General features: G+C 36.4%; 1 protein-coding gene across 2 annotated transcripts; it reads left to right on the top strand.

The window, feature by feature from the left end:
* The first annotated feature begins 753 nt into the window (after positions 1–753).
* PCNP (PEST proteolytic signal containing nuclear protein) lies at positions 754–18,714 on the top strand. Of its 2 annotated transcripts, none has more exons than XM_077774952.1 (5): positions 754–857; positions 7,173–7,387; positions 10,427–10,501; positions 16,175–16,230; positions 16,909–18,714. In XM_077774952.1, the coding sequence occupies exons 1-5, from the start codon at positions 794–796 to the stop codon at positions 17,033–17,035; spliced, it is 537 nt and encodes a 178-aa protein (XP_077631078.1). In that variant the 5' UTR covers positions 754–793; the 3' UTR covers positions 17,036–18,714. The 2 variants fall into 2 exon arrangements, with proteins under 2 accessions (XP_077631078.1, XP_077631079.1); XM_077774953.1 differs by lacking the exon at positions 754–857 and adding an exon at positions 7,079–7,149 and having other exon boundaries at positions 7,225–7,387.
* Positions 18,715–22,131: the final 3,417 nt, after the last annotated feature.

Genomic DNA, 22,131 nt, shown 5'->3' with positions numbered 1-22,131 from the left:
GGGATCCATTAAAGGTTTCTAAGTAACGCGGAAATTGCTGCAATCTTAATTAAATGATGTAACTTCTCTTGATAGGAAAATTTCGACCTGTAGCAAAAGTAGTTTTATGACTTGGCTACGTGACCTTAGACAACTCTTCGGCCTCAACCCTCAGAGCTAATAGAGAATAATTCCACAACGGGCTATTGGGATTAAACAAGATAGTGTCTGACACAAGAGGGCGCTCGATAAACGCTGATTTTTTTTTTTTAATGCCCCCCCCCCCCCCCCTCCAATCTTTAAAAAGTTTTACTTATTTTTAACCTCAACTTGGTGCTCAAACTCACAACCCGGAGATCAAGAGTAGCAGGTTCTTCTGAGCCAGCCACGCATCCCCCACGGCCCTCCCTTTTATTTTTTTGAAATAAAGCACAGGTGGTCCAGCACCGTAGTCTAATGAATAAAGCCTGATCGCTTCAGCTGTAGCCACACCCTAGTCTGCAAAAACCTTACACAAAACTCCACCAATGTTTCCGGAGTGGTCCCTCACTTTCTGGGCCATAAAAATCCAAACAACCTCTAGACAAGCCGCTAAACAGAACTCCACAGACACAACACAACCTACTCCTTCACCCTTCCTTCAGAAGTGGCTCCGGGATGCCGTCACATCCACTTCCGTTTCCAAAAGGGCATCTTTTTACTTTCCAGGGCCGCTCTAGGCTGCTGCCTCGCAGGCCGGCTCCGAAACTCAATGGTTGCTGGGCGGGGCCATGACGTCCTTGGCGTGGCTGCAGGGGAGGCCGCGGCGGGGAAAATGGCGGACGGGAAGGCGGGAGAGGAGAAGCCTGAGAAGCCGCAGCGAGCTGGAGCCGCCGGAGGTGAACACAACCCCAGCGTCGCGGGCTGCGTGGGATGCTCTGGGCTTTTCTTTGAGCTCCCCCGGGTGGGGGGAGTGGGATGGGGACGAGAATGGGCGGATTTGGCGCTCACCCGGCCAGGTGCTGGGCCCAGACGAGACCCGGGCACGCCCGGCGCGGCCCGCTGGGATCTTGGCCCACATCGCCTCCTTGCCGGGGGAGAGCCGGCCACTGTTGGTCACCTGCTGGCCCCAGCGGAGGCCCTGCTTCCGAGGAGAAGGGAGATGGGTATCAGAAAGGGGGATCGAACTCGGGGTGGGACCAGGAGCGGCAGTGCAGGAGCCGCTACCGCCACACCGGAGACGCACATCACACAAAACACGCGCACACACACAGTACGAGTCACCGAGCAGTGGCCGCAGGAACTGGCCACAGGCCGAGTTTCCAACGGTGCTGGCCTCCCAAGTTACACCTAGGAGTTAGTTTGCTTCTGCCTTTTGGCTGAAGTGGTGTACGACCCCGGCCTTTTCTCTTTGATTTTCAAGCCGAATACCGACCCTGTAACGGGCTGGGTCGAGGAGATGGAGGGAAAGAATACCTTTGCCTGTCGGCTGGTTTAAGCTGCGGAGCCTAGGGTTAGGGTTTGGTTGCCTTTAAGTGTCTGCTTTTTCTGAATTAGGTTCTTGTCAGCTAACTGCTGACAGATACTTAGGTGGCTTAATAGGGTAGTGTGACTTTTCCTGTATTTTGTTACGATGTGAACTCGGGTTACACTTGTCTTCATTCTGTATCCTCCACTCCTATAAATTTGGGCCTTGTGCACGAAGGGAAAGAAACCTCTTTACAGGCGCCCGCTCACCCCGCTTTGTCGTAACAAGGCAAGTAACTTAACACGTGCGAGGTGATCATAATGTCTTCGGAACGTTTTAAATATTACTCTCTATTCTAACTTACTCAAGTTAGAGAAAATACAGAAAGGATTTAGAGAAAATACAGATTAATAGCATATGAAAGCAGTTACTAGGACCTTACTAACACGATGTTTAATACGAATTGCCCTGGGAACAAAAACTTAATTAAAAATCAGTTTAAACCATCTAGTACTACCTTGTTAGGGATTTTTTTTTCTTCTCAAAAATTGGCTTGGAAATTATTGAGTAAAATTACATAAAAAAATTAGTAGTCTGAGGATAAACAAAGATCTGTAACCGAAAGAATTTTACCTGGCTTTTAGATTATCTTTTATTTTTGTAAAATAGCTTTTTAAGTGTCTTGAATATGGGAGATGTGTTTAATGTGTTGCCAAAATGTACTTTAAGCGTCAACATAACTCCACCGTGTAATTTATCCACCACCCTTTCAGTTAGAGATAATTAGCTCTGTAGTATGAATATTGATGTTTCTATTTTAGCATATTTTTCTGTGTGTGGTGGTGCTATAAAGTTATCTTGGGTGATTGATATAAACAATTATTATGGTATCCTTGGTGATTTAGAATAATATCCCTTAATAACTGCGTCATAATTTGCCTTGGATTTGCTTGCCTTTACAAGAAAATAGTGCTGTTGCATATAAACCATTTTTGAATGTCAAATATTTTTAATGAATTAGTACAGAGCACTTATAGCTAAGACATTAACATTGTGGATATTGCCGAATTGCTAATTTTGTGGCAAGTAGTCACTGTTTTGAAACAATATCAAGCTTATCTTAGGGTCTTACCTAGAGAATATTCTGATTTTTAGTACCTATTGAACAGTCCAGTAAGTTGGAAGTGTATTTTCCTATAAGTAGTTCTGAATGAATTTATGTCAGTAAGAGAAGCTGCTTACTTGATCTTGCTCTTACCTTAAAGAAGGGGGTAGATAAGGCTTTGGGCAGATTTTTTTCCTCCTTTGGCTAAATTTTTGTAGCTCCTTGAAATAGAAATTTTTGAAAAGCTGTCCATATCATAATCATGGCCCGCTCATACTGTTTCAGGTTATCTAAGAACTACCTGAATGAAATTGGCATTTATTATGCCAGCCACTAGGAGGCTCTTGAATTTGTTCTCATTTACACTGCTTGTCAGTCATTTTGGGGAGGTAGCTGTGTGCCGTTTTTTCAGTTGAAGAAGCTACCAAAATACAAATGGAACATGAAAAATATACCCTTATGGACTTAAAATTTATTAGCTAATTTTTTTTCAAAATAGGGTAACTTTGTCCTCCAAGGCCCACCTTTCCAACTATCCAGTGGAAATAAAAAAATATACTAGTACCATGTGTAATTTGATTTCACATTAATCTACATACTTTGCTCAGAATGAATACAAACTAGATAAAAATCATTTTTATTAAAATATTCCTCTATAAAGAATCTAATATTTTATATAATTTTATGCATTTATATTTTGCTATAAATTGATTTGTGATTTTCTTATTTTTAAAAAACTAGTCACATGTTCTTTAAAATTTAAGTTGCTGGGGGCCTGGATGGCTCAGAAGCATCAAATTCCTTATTTCTGCTCCGGTTATAATTTTGCACAGTTTGTGAGTTTGGGACTGCACTGATGGTGCGGAGCCTGCTTGGAATTTTTTCTGACCCCAGCTCTCGCTTGCACACGCGTGTGCTCACTCTCTCAAGATAAATAAACTTAAAAAAATAAATAGGGGCACCTGGGTGGCTCAGTCAGTTAAGTGTCCTACTTCGGCTCAGAGTCATGATCTCGGGGTTCTTGAGTTGGAACCCCACATTGGGCTTTCTACTGTCAGTGATCCTCTAGCTTCTCTCTGTCCCTCCCTTGCACTCTCTCCTCTTTCCCTGTCTTGCTCTCTCTCAAAAATAAACATTTTTTTAAATAGCTTTAAAAAATAAGTAAAAGTCACATTCTCTGTAGTATGGATATTCGGACAGATGACTCTTGCTTCTCCCTCAGAATCTAAAAGCTCCAGCCTTGAATTATTTTTAATGAGGGATGTGTAGTGAGATTCAGTGAATAAGAAATAAAGAAAATTTCAAATTCCTATTAAATAACGAAAACATAAGTCATATTTCTAAAATTTTCACATTGCTAAACCATGGTCATCTAAAAAATTTTTCACTTGGCAAAATACAGAGATCTCATTAAATAAATTGAAAACAGGAGTTCTTGATTAACCCCATGCTAAAGTGTAGCACATTTTATTTAAAGAAAAACACTTTAATGGACCTAGAAATTAGTGTTGATATTTAATGGTATATTTTAAAGCTCACATTAGGTTGAAATAAATTTTCTCTTCTAATGAACTATAGATTTTTAGAAACTGTAATAACAGTCACGTTGATAACATAGATTTGTCTGTCACATTTTTCTGTGTTTTTTTTTTTAATGTTTTATTTATTTCTGAGAGAGAGAGAGAGCGTGAACAGGGGAGAGTCAGAGAGAGAGGGAGACACGGAATCCGAAGCAGGCTCCAGACTCTGAACTAGCTCTCAGCACAGAGCCCGACGCGGGGCCCAAACCCACAAGCCATGAGATCATGACCTGAGCCAAAGTCAGACGCTTAACCGACTGAGCCACCCAGGCGCCCCACATTTTTCTGTTTTCATTGCTGTTTCCATTTGCTTTATTTCCTAAATGTTTTGTGTATTTTACTACATAATTGATACATTACCTAAAGAGAAAAAAATAGCAGCTCCAATCCATGTGATACATTGAGCCATTTAAGGCTAAGTAATGAGTGCTAACAGTATACCTACTCTCCTTCCCTCCCTTTTCCCCATCCCTTTGCTGAAGAGTGGATGTTTTCTAAAGCTGTTGAGTACAGTTGTTTAAAAAAAAAAAAAAAAACTTGAGAAGAGCGAGGCCAAGCAGTAATTAACTATGTCCAAAAATAATTGCTGGATCTGGAATCAGTCGTGTTTAGAAATGACCTACTAGGCATAGTATGTTTCATCTTCAGTGTAGACCAGAAATGTGGGTGGTCTTAAGTGTTTGCCTCTTAAGGTGACAAGAGGGCAGATGTAAATAAAATAGAGTTGCTGCCAATTGGTTTACTTAATTAATTGTAATTTCCCACCTCTCCTGTTTATGTTACGTTTTCTACAGCAGTGTCTATAGAAATCTTCCCTATAGCATCATGGGTTTGGACAGATAGTATTGTGTTTCATATATTATCACATATGAGTTCAGCCAATTATCACACTTAATGGTATTAATATTATAGTAAGATTCATGTTTTTCACTTTGTTTCATATTTATGCTATCGTTTTTCTAGATTCTTTTTTCCAGAATTTTCTGGGTAAAAGGAGACCTAAAATTAAGAAAAGATAGTTTTTTAAAAATGTTTTTTGCTGTTTTTTGGTTTTTTGGGTTTTTTTGGAAAGCAACAGACAGTGTGAGCAGGGGAGGGTCAGAGAGAGAGGGAGACACAGAATCAGAAGCAGGCTCCAGGCTCTGAACTAGCTGTCAGCACAGAGCCCGACGCAGGGTTCGAACCCACAAACCGTGAGATAACCTGAGCCGAAGTCAGATGCTTAATCGACTAAGCCCCCAGGCGCCCCATGAAAAGATAGGTTTTTTAGAGAATTGGAAATCCTGAGTAATTATGTGTAGCTCTTGGGTCAGAGTACAAAAGCAGAGTTCTATATACTTGAGTTAAGACTAAATGTTCTTTATGCTATTTGTTTTGATGTTTTTTTAGAGTTTGTGTTTACACAAAACTTGTGCCCTAGTATATATAGTTTCTTTTTGTAAACCCAGTTTATTTTCTATATGTTCATATATATTCCCATGCGTAGAGACTTGAGTTTTCAATTTTAGCTATCATTCACGAAGAAATAGTTATTACTGTTGGGTTCTACAGTATAATTCATGCTTGATCAAAACTATAAACAGAATGCAGAATGAAATTTAGAACGTTGCTTTTAGTTACAAACTAATGTTGGCATAATACTGTCTTATTTTTAAGAAATTCTAAATTGATTTCTGTATGTCAACTATCAAATACTGTTTTTAACATTCTTCAGGTGCTTTTGTAATTTCCTATCTAAATAAGTGAATGGCACCTCCAGCAACTTAAATGAATAAGTGAATGGCACCTTCCTATCTTTGTCTCCTGGGGAAATCCCAAAACCTAATCCTGCTTAATTCCTCCTCTACATTGTTATTATAACTTTCACACCTGTCCAAAGGGAATAAAGAGTTCCTGTTATCTTTCCTATAAACAAAATCAAATGTTCTGTTCAAAGTGCTTATTAGAGACCTCATCATTCCCGAAATATATGGATTAAGATATATAGTCTGGATTTTTTAATGTTACTTGTCCATTTATTTGTGTTTGATTTCCCACTTTCCCCCATTCTAGCCAAATGTCCTGTTTTCTTAACAGTTGTCAGGTCTATTACTTAGAGCATCTTGTCTTCATAAACCATCTAGTGTAGCAGAAAACATTCTATAGGGTGAATTGGGGCAAGAAAATAAAATTTTTAATAATCAACCAAATTTCTGTCTTGGAAGACATATCATCTAGTACGTTCTTAAGTAGCCTTCTTGTGCAAAGGACCAAAGATACTCAAGATACAAACTTATTGATTAATAGAAACTCAAGCCAAATTATTGAAAGCCATCTTGCATTCCTAATCTACATATGTATGGCTTCTACTATTTGAAATTGTAATCTTTCAAATAGTAGTTCATCTTTTTTCATTAGAAAAAGTAGTGTATGAACCTAAGTATGATTGTTAAAACAGATGATAACCAAGCTTTCAAAGTAGAATTAAATTACATAAGAGGGGGTGACTTGAAGTCTTCCTTGAGTTTCCTTTTCAACTCTAAAAATTGTGTGAGAGGTACATGAGGCACACATCACTGAAGAAAATTACTACAGGCTGTATTAACTCTATAGTTCTGGTAATAATGGGCCATTCATAGCTAGGTACTTTGTATAACTAGTAGTACATAATTGAAGAATGTTAGAATTTATTAATTAAATGCATTTTCCTGTGATGTGACTAATCTTCACAAACTAATTTTATGTAGAACTTACAGGCCCTAATTTCTAAAAAGCAAAATTCTACAAATAATTAGGTTATTAAACTTCTATAGAAGTGTTTAATCGAAGGGCCTTATATGAACTCTACGCTTATAATTTTAAATTGCTCTGTATTTTATGCTAGTTAATTCATGGGAGCCTCTTCTGCCACACAATCTCAGTTCCTGCTGTGCACTCTAACACACAGTGGAAGAGACTGTTGGGTCAGTAGGTGACACCTGCAGAGGTATCTTCTTTATAACGATGCTTTTTGAGGTTGCTGCTCCCATCAGTCTGCTCAGTAAAAATAGCTCATCTTGGTAAGTTGTTTCGACTTCACCAGGACCTGAAGAAGAAGCAGAAAAACCTGTGAAAACTAAGACTGTTTCTTCCAGTAATGGAGGGGAAAGTTCCAGTCGCAGCGCTGAGAAGCGATCAGCTGAAGAAGAAGCTGCAGACCTCCCAACAAAGCCTACAAAGATCTCCAAGTTCGGATTTGCCATAGGTAGTCAGACGACAAAGAAAGCCTCAGCCATATCCATCAAACTTGGATCAAGTGTGAGTTGTTATTTTGTCTATATGATGTGCATAGTGGATCTTCAGAATTTGTTTTGGCATCCTGCTTTTATGGGGTTATGGTAAATTGAGTGTTAAAAGGTACTTTGGTGCATGAACTTACATATTAAAGTATTTAAGAAGTTATTAGCTCTGTATTCAAGAACAGTATGGGAAAATTGTAACACAGTAAAACTTTTTCAAAACAGTTTGGAATATGAAGAGCAACTATTATAGGGAATATATGATTTATAAAGTAACAGCTTAGAAGTGAGTAAAGTTGGGTAAAACCTCTGAAAAATAATTTCAGAAAGAATTTCAGTTTTTTTCCTTATCTTTGAATTCCATTAATTAAAAATAATATTCCTGGAAATCAGTACTAGTGAGCTATTGAAGAGCTTCCTGATCATTTTACTTTGGAGCTACAAATGGATGTTGAGCTGTATATATCCTATGACAGATCAACTTTTGATCCCTTGTTTTAAATATAAACCTTGAATTAATAATTATTAACCATGGAGTATCTAGAGAGTTTTGAAATATTAGATTGAAACTTATTATGAAGTTTTGATATTTGACTAATTTTGACCTACAAAAGTGACAATTTCATATGCTTCAACCACATAGATCTTTCAGAAAAAAGTGTTAGTTAAACAGTGTATTACTGTTGGCTTTAGAAAATAGTTACATTCTTGCATAAGGAGAATGATCCTGAAATTACTGGGATTACTGCTTTTGAGTTGTTTATTCATGTCCTGTGAAAATTAATGCTTATTTGCCAGGTGCACATATTTTTGTGTATGGTGTTTATTCCAAGATCTTAAAAATTATGATATGGATCAGGTACCTACTAGAGTCAATGTGTTTGAATTACACTCCTACCCTATGTTGTTTTGCCTTTTTCCTGTTTGTTTTTTTAATTCCTTTCTTTAAAAAATGTATTCTGAACAAAAGGCATTCTGCTTATAACTTCATTACTTCATGACTATTTTTCCTATTTGAGCTGATTTCTTTTTGTTTAATATGTTTTTTTATAAAGTTGCATAGACCTAACTGCATAAATATTTGTGGGTTTTTTTGATAGTCATTCAATATGTATACTCAAACACACTTCAATATAGATGTTTCTCTTGTTAATAGATTCTGCTGTGGTTCAGCACACCCCTAAATTAGATATGCAGATCCCTACTTTTTCTAAATCATTGACATGATTTAGTAATTGCTGATCATTTTAGAAGGGAGGGTTTTGTTTGAAAAAGCCTACTCAGTAACACTTTTTAATCTTTGGAAAACAAAAACCTGTTTTCATAAAATAAACTGTAGTATAAAAACAGTCGTCTTAGGGAAGTGAGATGTAAGATACAAAAAATAGTTGAAACTATTGCTTTTATTATATGATATGAAAAGATGATCAGCAGATATTTAACTTGTGTCGTAAGTGTATGTACAACATCAAATACTTGACGTCTTTCAAAAGAGTGAAGGGTATTTCTAGAGTCTCTATGCATAATCTCCAAATTAATGGTTTTTATTCCTTCAAAAGCAAGCATTATTAATACAAAGTGTTTGTGTTATAGAAAGAAAGTATGGTTCATTTTGTTTCAGATCAGAGATTTCACTGATGAAGTGATGCTTGAGTTGGTTTTAACTGTATAGACAGGAGGCAAAGGGCATTTCAGATAAAAAGAATTTAATTCAAAAGTAGTTTAGATGTGAAGCCACATGGTACATTCAGGAAAATGTTTGTAGTTGGAAATTGGTATTCAAATGTAGGGATGGAAAGCCCCCTAAATGAGACCATAGAACCAAATCATTAAGGACTTGTATAGTTTGGTTTTATTCTTTAAGTTCTAGTGGGGCTATGGAACTGTTGTAAGGAAATTTAACCCTTAAACAGATGTGCATTTTAGAAATATCACTTTGGTACCATTATAGAGGATTAGAAGAAGAAAAAATTGAAAGTAGAGAGGTGGTATTTCTAACAGTAGTTTTTAGGCAAGGAATGGTAAGGAGCCTTAGGTGTCGGTAGCATGGTAGCTGATGGGAAGGCAGAGGGAGATGTAAGTCTATTAAATATTTAACCAACAGGATTTTATGATAGAGTGCAAGTTGAGGAAAAGGTTTTCTGGCTTGGGTACTTAGAACACTGTCAAACTAAAGTACCCATGGGAGCTCTAAGTAGAGCTGTCCAGTAGGCATGTGACATCCTATTTGCGGGTAGACATTTAGGATTTGGTATTTCAAACTAATGGAGTGAATGGAGTTGACTAGGGAAGTACAGAGAAGGAAAGGTCACTAAGGACAGAATCTTGGGTATCTGTTAGTTAAGGGAGGAACAGAAGGAAACAAAGAACAAAAGGTCAGAGAATTAGAATAGCCTATAAAAAGCAGTGTCAGAGAAGTCAAGGTAGTAGTGTTGTCAAAAAGTAGCTGGTGATTAGAGTCAAAAGCAGCATACCAGTCATTGGTAACCCTACAAAACCTCAAGGTCACCTGATTCTAGGTGAGTGAGGAGCCATGGGAGAGTGAGGGAGGAAACCTGATTGCAGTGGGTTAAAGACCAGATGGATGGTTAGAGTTTGAGGATAGTGAGGGCACTTTACCTAAAAACTTAGGTTAGATGGAAGAGAAGCATATGTACAGATTACAGGTCAGAAAGCTAGCTAGTAGGGAGAGGAGCCTCGGTGTCTTTTATGTTCTCAAGTCACATTGCAGTTCATTCTTTGCTACTTTGGGAAAATAGTACCAATTATTTTCCTTTACCTTTACCAGGTGTTCCTTAGCTAAATGATACTAAATTACAGATCCTAACTAGAAAATCTTTTACAGGATGAAAACAAATGGACATATAATTTATAAAGTTAAAGCTACCCATATTATAACCACGTTTTTAAAAGGAGAAAATTTCTTTAAAGTTTGTTCTGAGTTTCTTACTATGTTTCTATGAAAACGTAAAATTGAATCTTTGAAGATAAATTATTTTTATCATTAAACATCCTGTGTAAACATTATGTGATACTTCTTAATGTGTTTCTTCTTCAGAAGCCTAAAGAAACTGTTCCAACTCTTGCTCCAAAAACCCTGTCAGTAGCAGCAGCTTTTAATGAAGATGAAGATGTAAGTCAATACCTGGTTTTATTTTACTTTAACCAGTTATTTAATGAAGTTAGTGGCAGATTATAGGTTGTATTAATGGTACTAGTGAATTTTCTTTGTAATTCTGAATAGTCTTTTTGTGATGTCTGCAAAATCTGGATATTTATATTTATGTGGTTGTAGGATTATTTAAAATATAACTGCCTTTGGGGGCAGTGAACTCAAGAATCAAATCAACAAATGCTTATTACAAATAATAATACATATATATGTGCTAGAAAATATGTAAGATCTAAGAAAAGACAAATTTAATGCTGCTGGCTTTAATTATTTTATAGTTGGAGTCTTCAATAATCAGACATCATGCATTCAACTTACAAAAGGCAGCTATAGTGCTTTCTCCCATGAGGAAATAGCTAATAGTGCTCCTGCTAGAAGTTATATACATCAAGCATGTGTTCCAGAGTGAGCATGAGTTGCTTATCTGCTATTCTCTTAGACGGTCTTAGCTTCTTCATGCCTCTCACAGCTTCCCTCTTCTTGTGCTTATGAATAACGTATGGAATTTTAAGCATCATTTTGACTGATTTCTTTCTTTGGTTTCTGACTTTAGAACCTAACCCCCTCTTAAGATGTGACCCCATTGTGTAACAATTAACTGTTAACAGAGTACATGAGTAATTGCTCCCAAAAACAATATGGATAAGAATTACATATTCAGAGGAGCACACTGTGGTCTGTAATGATTGGGAAGAATATAAAAGAGAAGAAATAAGAGTTAGATACTAAAACATTAGGCAGGGTTTTGACCAAAGAATACTTTTATAAGGTAAGACAAGTAGTAAATACTAGCAGCTGTATTTGTCTGGACTGGAGATTTCTGTAGAGAAGTTTGGGCAAGGATAAATACGTGGTGATTGGAGCCAGATCAATAGGTAAAGCATTACTGTGGTTGTCATTGAATTCTTCGCACTTACTTATTGTACACATTTGAGCAATTTCTATATGCTAGGCATAAGGAGATTGCAACGATAATTCAGACACACCCCTCCAGGAACTCAGCCTCATAGGGCATAAAATAGTACTACATAAAAGTCAGAAGTATCTGAAGACATGAAATGATACAGAAATTCAGGGAAAGAAGAGAGGCTAAGTAACTAGATGCCAGCACTGAACTGGCAATAGGAAGACCTGGATTCTTTTCCTGTCTTGTCTAGTTAAGCCTGTGAAATAAATCACTTTACCTTTTTGGAGCCTTAGTTTTTCAGTTGTAAAATGAAGGCTCAGTTTAAATCTTTTTTGTTGTTGTTTATTTTTGAGACAGAGCATGAGCTGAGGAGGGGCTGAGAGAGAGGGAGACAGAATCTGAAACAAGCTCCAGGCTCTGAGCTGTCAGCATACAACCCGACACGGGGCTCGAACTCATGAACCATGAGATCATGACGTGAGCCGAAGTTGGATGCTTAACCGACTGAGCCGCCCAGGCGCTCTGAAATCATTTTTTAAAATATTTATTCATTTTTAGAGAGAGAGAGAGCAAGCAAGTGAGGGAGGAGCAAAGAGAGAGGGAGACACAGAATCTGAAGCAGGCTCCAGGCTCTGAGCTGTCAGCACAGAGCCCAACATGGGGCTCGAACTCATGAACCAGAGATCATGATCTGGCTGAAGTCAGACGCTTAACCAACTGAGCCACCCAGGTGCCCCTAAATCATGTATTTTTAAACTACTTGTCAGAGTTGTAGGATTCTGTGGAAATGTCTCAGGAGCTGCTGTGGTCATAGGTGATGCCTGACAAGCAGGGCTCTGGTCTCCTGCCCCTTTTTCACTTGTAGCTTTTCTTTAATTTGTTTGATACTTGAACACCCAAGTAAGTTTTTATTGAGGAAAAAAGTATTTCATTCATCCCCTCAAAAAAAGTTTGAAAAGTATCAACATTTCTATGTTTTATGGGGCACTAGTCGGTTAAGCATCCGACTTCGGCTCAAGGCATGATGTCATGGTTTGTGAGTTTGAGCCCCACATTGGGCTCTATTCTGACAGCTCAGAGCCTGGAGCCTACTTCGGATTCTGTGTCTCCCTCTCTCCCTGTCCCTCCCCTGCTCACACTGTCTTTCTCTCAAAGATAAATAAACATTAAAAAAAAAAAATCCTTGAAAAGCAGAGAAATCTGCAGACATCACTTAAACCAAAAGATTAAAGTTAACACTGTGAGTAATGAGACATACTGACATGTGCACCCTGATATAATGCATTAAGAACCTGGTATTATTTCTTTGATAGTCCTGCCAAAGTAAGTAATGTGAATCTAATCATAAGGAAACATCCCACAAATTCAAACAAAGGAAAATTTTACAAAATAACTGGCCTGGACTCTTCAAAAATGTTAATGTCATGAAACAAATACCAAGGAATTGTCCAAATTGAAGGAGACTAAAGAGATAACTAAAAATATATTTTTAAATTTGAAAATTAATTAAGTGGATGTCCTCTTTATCAAATATATTTTAGGTCCAGATATATATATTCCATGTTACTTAACTATGTTCTGAAGAAAAAAACCAGATGACTTTAGATACATACATTCTTTAAGAGACAAGTTAAAATTAATATCCTTTTCCATCATTAACTTGTTAATTTCTCCATTTGCAAAACAGAAATAACTGCATCAAACGATTTACAAGAATATATGGAGGATAAAATAAAATTATATGAAAAAAGATCCAAATTGTTAGGCATTCAAAATAAGCCATTACTATTATGTAGGTGCTTACTATTTCCAGCCTTTTTACACATGCTGTTCTCTTTTTCGTATAATATCCTTCCCTCATACATTCTGTACATACCAAAAAGCTACCTAATCTCTCTCTCAAGAATGTTAGAGATGACAGAAAATAAGGAATATTATTATTTTTAGATTTTTTAATGTTTTATTATTTACTTTAGAAAGAGACACAGAGAGTATGAGAAGGGAAGGGGCCTTGAACTCATGAACCACAAGATCACCACCTGAGCCAAAGTTGGTTGCTTAACCAACTGAGCCACTGAGGCACCTTTCTGCTTTTCAAATTATTGTTTTACCTTCTGTAATTAAAGATTATATGGGGAGCATCTGGCTGGCTCAGTCAGTAGAGCATGCAACTCTTGATTTTGGGGTTTTAATTCGAGCCCCAAGTTGGGTGTAGAGATTACTTAAAAATAAAATCTGTAATTTAAAAAAAAATACAGGGCACCTGGGGGGCTCTGTCAGTTAAATATCTGACTTCAGCTCAGGTCATGATCTCACGATTTGTGAGTTTGAGCCCTGAAACAGGCTCTCTGCTCTCTGTGCCCCTCCCCTTCTCACTTTCTTCTTCTCTCAAAAGTAAACATTTAAGAAAATAGTAAAAATAGAAACAAACATTCTCATGAATTTTAACATCTTTTGAGGAATTCCTACCAGAATCAATTAAATGATGTTTGCCAAATGTTTTTCCTCATTTATCTCTTGTATATTTATTGTCTCTTCCTCTTACTTATGTAAGTGTAGGCTCATTGATTTTTTTTTAATTTTTTCAATGTTTATTATTTAGTTTTGAGAGAGACAGAGCACAAGTAAAGGAGGGGCAGAGAGAGAGAGAGGGAGAAACAGAATCAAAGCAGGCTCCAAGCTCTGAGCTGCATCACACAGTCTGATGTGGGGCTCGAACCCATGAACCATGAGATCATGACCTGAGCTGAAGTCAGATGCTTAACCGACTGAGCCCCCAGGGGCTCCTAGGCTCATTGATTCTTTATTCAGTAAGCTACAATGCTCAGTTTGTTCCAGATTTGACCAGTAGAAACCCCTTTAGGCTAGATCTTGAAAACACTCTTTTGAGAAAGAATATTTGAAGGTGCCTGGCTGGCTCATTCAATAGGACATACATGTGACTCTTCATCTCTGGGTTGTGAGTTCAAGCTCATGTTGGACTTGGAGCCTACTTTAAAAAAAAAAATTTACCTCAGCAGCAACATTTATACATAAAAACAGATTTAAAAGGAATTTAATGGGGCCCCTGGGTGGCTCAGTCAATTAAGCCTCTGACTTTGGTTCAGGTCATGATCTCATGGTTTGTGAGTTCAAGCTCTGCATCAGACTCCACACTGACAGTGCAGAGCCTGCTTAGTATTCTCTCTCTCTCTCTGCCCCTTACCTACTTGCTTGCGTATGCTCGCTCTCTCAAAATAAATAAACTTAAAAAAAAAAAAAGAATTTCACTTATCCTGTATCTTTTCAACATCTCTGTAAGTATGGAAAAGTAGTAATGAATGAACTTTCAAGATACCTTTATAGTAAAGGAGACATTTTTAGAAGGAGCAACACCATAAAGTTAACAAAGATTCTTTGCTTTGGCATCCAACTCTTTTGCTATTTATTAGTTTTGTGTCTTTTGCTATTTATTAGCTTTGTGACTTTGGACAAACTAACCTTGCTTACCTCACCTTTAAAGTGCAATGCTCAGTCCAGCAGCCCATTGTATTTTGTTTTTTGTTTTTTAAATTTTTAAATGTTTATTTTTGAGAGAGAGAGCAGGTGCACAAGCTGGCACACAAGTGGGGGAGGGGCAGAGAGAGGGAGACGCAGAATCCAAAGTAGGCTCCAGGCTCTGAGCTGTCCGCACTGAGCCCAGTATGGGGCTCAGACTCGCAGTGAGATCGTGACCTGAACAGAAGCCAGCCGCTCAACCGACTGAGCCAGCCAGGTGCCCTGAGCAGCCAACTCTTGATTTCGGCTCAGGTCCTAATCCCAGGGTGTTGGGCTCCAAGCTGAATGTGGAGCCTGCTTGAGATTTTCTCTCTGCCCCTCTGCCCTACTTGTGAGTTTTCTCTTTCTCTCTCAAATTAATTAAATGCAAGTGATGACGGGATTTGTTAGGGTTTATTTGTTTTGAGGGTTTTTGTTTTGTTTTAGGATGTGGTTAGGGTTTTACTTTATTTTAATGTTTATTTTTGAGAGAAAGTGAGCAGGGGAGGTGCAGAGAGAGAGAGAGACAGGATCTGTAGTGGGCTCTGTGCTGACAGCTCAGAGCCTGGAGCCTGCTTCAGATTCTGTGTCTCTGTCTCTCTCTGCCTCTTCCCCACTCATGCTCTGTCTTTCTCTCTCCCTGTCTCTCTCTCTCAAAAAAAAAAAAAAAAAGATAGAGTCTATTAATTTAAAAAAATTTTTTTAACATGTATTCATTTTGGAGAAGCAATGATAGAGCAGAAGCAGGGGTAGGGCAGAGAGAGAGGGAGACACAATACAAAGCAGGCTCCAGGCTCCAGGCTCTGAGCTGTTAGCACAGAAGAGCCCTATGTGAGCCTTGAACTCTTGAACCACGAGATCACAACCCGACCCAAAGTCAGATGCTTAACTGACTCAGCCACCCAGAAGCCTCTAAAGATAGTGCATATTAAAGAATTTGGCACAATATGTATGTGTAGCAATATTAAACAAATGGTTTTGGGTCTGGAATACCAAGTTTTTACCAGGTTTTTTTCTTTCAAAAAAATCAGTACACTTGAAGATCTGTGTGTATCTTTTTAAAATTTAGTTATGATATATAATTTTCTCCTTTTACGAAGATTTACAATATTGAAAATGCTAAAAGGCTTAGATACAAAATTTAGCATTATTAGTACGTGAATTTTAACAAACCTGTAATGGGTCATTTCTGCCCTTTTTTTACCTTCTAGAGTGAACCAGAGGAAATGCCTCCAGAAGCAAAGATGAGGATGAAGAATATTGGAAGGTATATACTTTTTTATAAAAATTGTAGAGAATGATCTTTTAGCATTCAAGACTTTTCTTGCATATTTGGGCAAAACAATTCTGTGAGCTGTCAGTGATCTTATTTTCCCTCCTGGTAAGAGAAAAGGAGTACCTTCCTTTCATACCAGGACCCAGAGTAAGACTGTAGACTGCAGAACCCTGTCTAAACACCCAGTTTGTTTGTTTGAGTGTGTGTGTGTGTGTGTGTGTGTGTGTGTTTGTGTGTGTGTAAAACATGTAAAACAGAATTGAAATAAATAAAACACAAGTCTGCAATGGCACTGAACCTTTCTATGTGTTATACATCTTCATGTTTTCTTTGATTTCATTTTTTTATGGATGCTGATGGCAGGCCATCAATTGATTTTATGACCCTATTAATGGGTTTCAAGCAACAGTTTTAAAAACTGTGATGGTTGCCACCTTTAGCTCTGTGTCAGAATCACCTTACATATTTGTTAAAACTGCAGATTTACTTGGTCCCTCCTCAGACTTACTGAATCTGAAATTTTAGGAATGGGTCTTATAGAAAGGCTACTCTTTAAAAATTGTGTAGGGATTTCTGATGTTCAGCCTATGTTCATAATAGGTACTAAACATATCTGTTTTGAAAGGCTTTATATAACTTTTAAAATAAATTTCCTGTCTTTTAACACAGGGATACACCAACATCAGCAGGACCAAACTCCTTCAATAAAGGAAAGCATGGTTTTTCTGATAACCAGAAGCTATGGGAGCGAAATATAAAATCTCATCTTGGAAATGTCCATGACCAAGACAATTAAATGATGTGTTTTGAAATTGGGGTGTGGGGTGGGTGTAAAGTTAAAAGGAACAGTTTCCTTTTTTAAAGAATGGTATAAGACTATCTTTGGAGCCGCTTTTTTTTTTTTTTTTAAAGATTGAGTGGTACACTAATAAATGAGAGTTTGAAATTAGAGGTAATTTATGTTTTATATACAGATTTCAAGACATTTGCTAATTTTGTAGTTTCATGTGATTAGTTTCCAAAGGTTACAGATAATAAAAAAATCAGAAATGGTACCTTTCTAAGAATTGCATATTTTTTTAGACACAATTATTAGCACATTAAGAGGGACACAAAAAGTTATTGTCTATTTAAACTGCAAGCAATTACTCTTAACTCCCTTATTACACTAAAGTGTCTGGCTCCCAGGAACAGCCTTATAGAGAGGGAGTATTATGTTGGGAGGAAAATGTTACTGGACTAAGTCTTGACTGAAAGTACATTAGGTAAAATTAAAATATAGCTTTTTTTTTCCCTTATTGGGCATTTGTTTTGTTTCAAGTCATCAAAAACTAGGTATTGCATTACTATCAGTTGGTACAGATGCTTAGCTCTTTAAAAAAAAATTGTTTTTTAATTTTATGTAAATTGTTGAGTATTTGAAATAGCCCACTTCATCTTAACGGGTCTTGTCTACCGTCATTAGTCTTCAAAGACCATTTGCTACCAAAGTAAATCAGTATTTTGAATGTGCTTCTCTTGGTTTTTGTTATTAGCTAGTTGCTGCAAGTATTTCCACCAGATCTTGAGGCAAATCATAAGGAAGCTGTTTCTTTTAAAATACAAACCACCACCAAAAATTTAAATGTACATAATACTTAAATATGTGGCTGTTTTTATTTTTTAAAAGATAGAAACACCAAAAGACAACATTGTATGAAGATGAAAATGAGAAAGATGCACTTTCTGTAACTTTGTTAAAGCTTAATTTAAGTTACTAACTTGTAAAAGCAAATTTGATTTGAACTTAATACAAGAATTCTTATTTTAGGACAGTACTATGGTTTATTTGAAAGTATACATATTAACTAATGGCCTCTCAAAAGCACATTTTAGGTACTGAAGATAAAAAGAAAATGCATCTTTAAACATATTTTATGGAATCTTTGACCACATATATGTTGTTAGATCTGTGTATTGTAGGTTTTTTTTAAATTTTTGTATATGAATTCTTTTTTAATGTGATAGTTAAACACATCTTTAAAAGCATAGTCACAGATAAAAGAACGAACATACAGTATAATTCCTTGAAAACTCCTGCAATGTTTAATTTGGAGGCAGCTTCAGACTAGTTTATTGGTGGGAACTACTCGCCAAGCTCTTTTAATAGGTAATAACTCCGGAGAAGCAGCCTGTATATATTTCTAACACTTGTTCATTTGCATTTAAGTTTAGAGTAAGCCCCAAGTAAAACAATGAAAATGTATATAGAACTATTAGTTCTTACATGATTTAATTATATCAAGATACATGAATTTAACTTGCTTTAATGTAGGCAAACTTTCCACTCTTGTCCATTTTACTGTTTATGTTAAAATAACATCCCTCTCCTACATATTCTTCTCTTGACTCAAATATTAACCTAAGGTCAAGATGGGAGAGAAACGACTGAGATGAATGTCTTTACTAAAATACCAATAAATTTGTCAAACTCAATAGTGTTCTTATTTTCTATTCTGCTTAATTGTTGCTGTTTTTTTTGTTTTTGTTTAACATAAAAGAAGAGACAGATGTTATGATTGTTGCTCTTTTTCAGATTGTTGGCCAAAGTAATGGGAGATTTAAAAATTATTGGAGTCTACCTAACTTAGCACATCGTTCTATAGCATCATAATATCTGGGGTTGGAAAAGACTTAATCAAAATCCTCCCTCTCCACTGCCAAAGTATTGTCTGTCTGTGGTATAGAAAATCCTGCCAAACCATATCTTTGAAAATCCCTAAGTGTTAGAAGGTATACTGGTGTCTGTCATCCATTAGCTCCATATAATATGTTTTCTGAATGTTTATAATAATGCTTCCCAATAGGTCAGGTCTTAGTAAATAAAAAAATGAACTCCATTTTAGAATTAAGATTTATTCTAATTTGAATAATTACAAATAAAGGCTGAGTTTCAAATGTTGTTCCCTAACTCTAATAATCAAGGTTAGTTTGATTTAGTTTGGAGGGGTTGTCCAAGTTACTTTTAAGTGAAGGGACTTTTGAATTTTAAACTTCATTTTGAAAAAAACCTCAGACTTTGAAAACATTGTGAATATATTACAAGATATTTCCATGTTCTCCAAATGTTAACATCTTCAGTAACTACAGGACATTTGTCAAAATCAGAATTAACTATTACATTACTTTAATATATCACCTTATACTATTGTTTTACAGACCTTTTTCACATTTCACTATTTGCTCCACTAATGTCTCTCGTCAAAGATCCACTTCCTTATCACACATTGTTTAGTTGTCCTCTGTCTCTCTAGCTCCTTTAATCTGAGACACTTCTTCAGTGTTTGTCTTTCATGACCTGATTAAAAAGTGTAGGCCAGTTATTTGTAAAAGATTCTCAACTGGGCTTTGCCTCCTGTTTCCTCATGATTAAGTTCAGTGTATGCATTTCTGGCAAGAATAGCACAGAACTGCCGTGTCCTCAGTGTAGCAGAAAGTGCATGATGTTAATTTGTCCCCTGGCTAGTAATATTAATTTTCATCATTTGGTTAAGCTGGTGTCTGTCAGATTTCTCCCCTGTCAGATTACTATTTTTTCTTTCTAATTAGTAAGTATCTTATGGAGAAATTCTTGGGACTGTGTAAGTACCCTATTTCTATTGGCAGGCATTCATGGTTCTTTTTCTCCCATGTTTCTTTCCTGAAAAAGTTGTTAGCGTAGTATTGGCCAAATGATGATTTTCTGTTTCCATCATTCCTTCTACTTTTAGTAGTTGAAACTCTGTTATGAGGAAGGTTTTACCCTCCATTCATTATTTATTTATTTTATTGATAATGGGCCTGTGTATCCTAACATTATTCTATAGGTTACAACCCATTCCTACCATTATTTACTTTGTTACTCAGAATGTCCCAGATTTGCCCATGGGAACTCTTTCCAGTTGACCCTCATGTCTTTTTATGTGTCCAACTTTTAATATTCCTTAATTTCTGCTAACAAAAGATAGACTGGACTCATCTTGTCTTTTCTCTTCTCCAGCCCTGGAAACTGATTTTTCTAAGTATCCATAGTTCCTTCTATGAAACAATGGTGTTTAGAAACCAAAGTCAGCACTAGATGTAGTCATCAGTACTGAGCTATTATTGCTTCTAGCCTGCTTAACGGAGCTAGAAAATGTAATATATACGTCTATTTCTAGATCTATGTGTATATCTATTTCTAGATCTGTATTATATGTATGTGTATACCGTGTGTCTGTGTGTATATCCATTAATTCATAGTGATTCTTTTAGTACCAGACCAATACCACAGTGTTCCTTGTAGTCTTTCTCTTTTTGGAACTTTTATCCAACAGTAGGAAATCTATCTGTAATGTGTTCATTTCTTTTATTTGCTTAATTTCTAGAATACATGTAAGATACTTTCAGAATTACTAGTTCGTCTATCTACCAATGAAAAACAGCCTACTAACAGTGTAGTATTTGTGTATAGTTCCCTTTTTTTACTCTTCTAGTGCATAACAAAATACTGTTTTACAAAGTAATGTGGGTTAATTCTTTTCTCTGCTCCCCCTTTCAATATGGTTATGTTATTGATTTGTAATGCAAATAGTTTGGTTTTGTTTGTATTTCATAGTGAATGCTACCCATTCCTTTGTTAATATGTTCTTTTTTTTTTTGTATGTAAAACTTTAGTATAGTTCTAAAAGTTAGAACTATACAAAACGTGTCCAACCTCCCTATCCTTTCTATCTTCTCTTTCTCCTAGCCTTTCTGTCCTGCTTGCACCTGTTCCCTATGTGTAATCTATCTCTGGTTTCTGTAATATTCTTCCTCTGCCTCTTTTGAATAAATAGCTGAGTGGATATTATTTCCCTTTTTTTCTTACATGAAATGTAGCATGTTTTAGTTAACTCTTTTATAGTTTGGTGGTTTTTTTCTACTTTGTAGTATACCCTGGAAACTACCAGTTCATGGAGATCTTGCTCCAAAAACATTTTTAATAACTATATAGTGTGAATATACTACAGTTTATGCAATTACTCTTCTATTCCATTGTGTGAATATACTATAGTTTATGCATTTAATCTATATGGGCATTTAGGTCCTTTCCAGTATTTTCCCATTTACAGTGCTATAATTGAATAACCTTGTGCATGTGTATTTTCATATTGTTGCGATGTATCTTCCTTCAGGTAAATTCCCAGAAATAGGATTGCTAGGACAAAATAATAAGTGCATATGTACTTTTATTAGATATTGCCAAATTCTCCTCCAAAAGGCTTGTACCAGTTTGTTTTCCCACCGGGAATGTATGGGAGTGCCTCTTTTCACAGCCTTGCCAAAAGAATGTTTACATCATGCTTTTTAATTTTTGCCAAATCTGATGGTAAAAAATGGTATTTCAGATTAGTTGTAGTTTGCATCTCTAGCTATGAATGAGGTAGAATATCTTTTTGTGTATTTAAGGACCACCTGAATATCTTTATGAATATTCTTCATGTCATTCCCATTTTACTATGAGTTTTTGGTCCTTTCTCAGATTTTAAGAATTCTTTATATACTAACTCTTTATCTTTGAGATGTTATAGTTTTCCCAGTTAATTGTCTTTTGTCTTTGATTATGATGGTTTTTTCCAGTGCAAAAAGCTTCCATTTTTTATGTAGTAAACTTCTTTAATCTCTTACTGCCTCTCAATTTTATGTTAGTATTTATAAAGCCTTTCTCCATACTGAGATTAGAGATTAATTTGCCCATGTTTTTTGTGTGCTTGTATTTCATTTTTTAATTTAAGTAGATTCCTGACAATTTGGATTATATTCTTGTGCATTTGTGAGATCAGGATCTAATTTCATTTAACTGCTGTCTTTATGATAATAGGCCATCATAATTGAGAGCACTCTGCTTTTGTG

The sequence above is a fragment of the Crocuta crocuta genome, unplaced genomic scaffold (genome assembly GCF_008692635.1).
Source record: "Crocuta crocuta isolate KB4526 unplaced genomic scaffold, BGI_CrCroc_1.0 scaffold6, whole genome shotgun sequence".
Taxonomy (NCBI): domain Eukaryota; kingdom Metazoa; phylum Chordata; class Mammalia; order Carnivora; family Hyaenidae; genus Crocuta; species Crocuta crocuta.
Note: the sequence above shows the minus strand (reverse complement) of the source record. Positions and strands in the feature narration are given on the sequence as shown.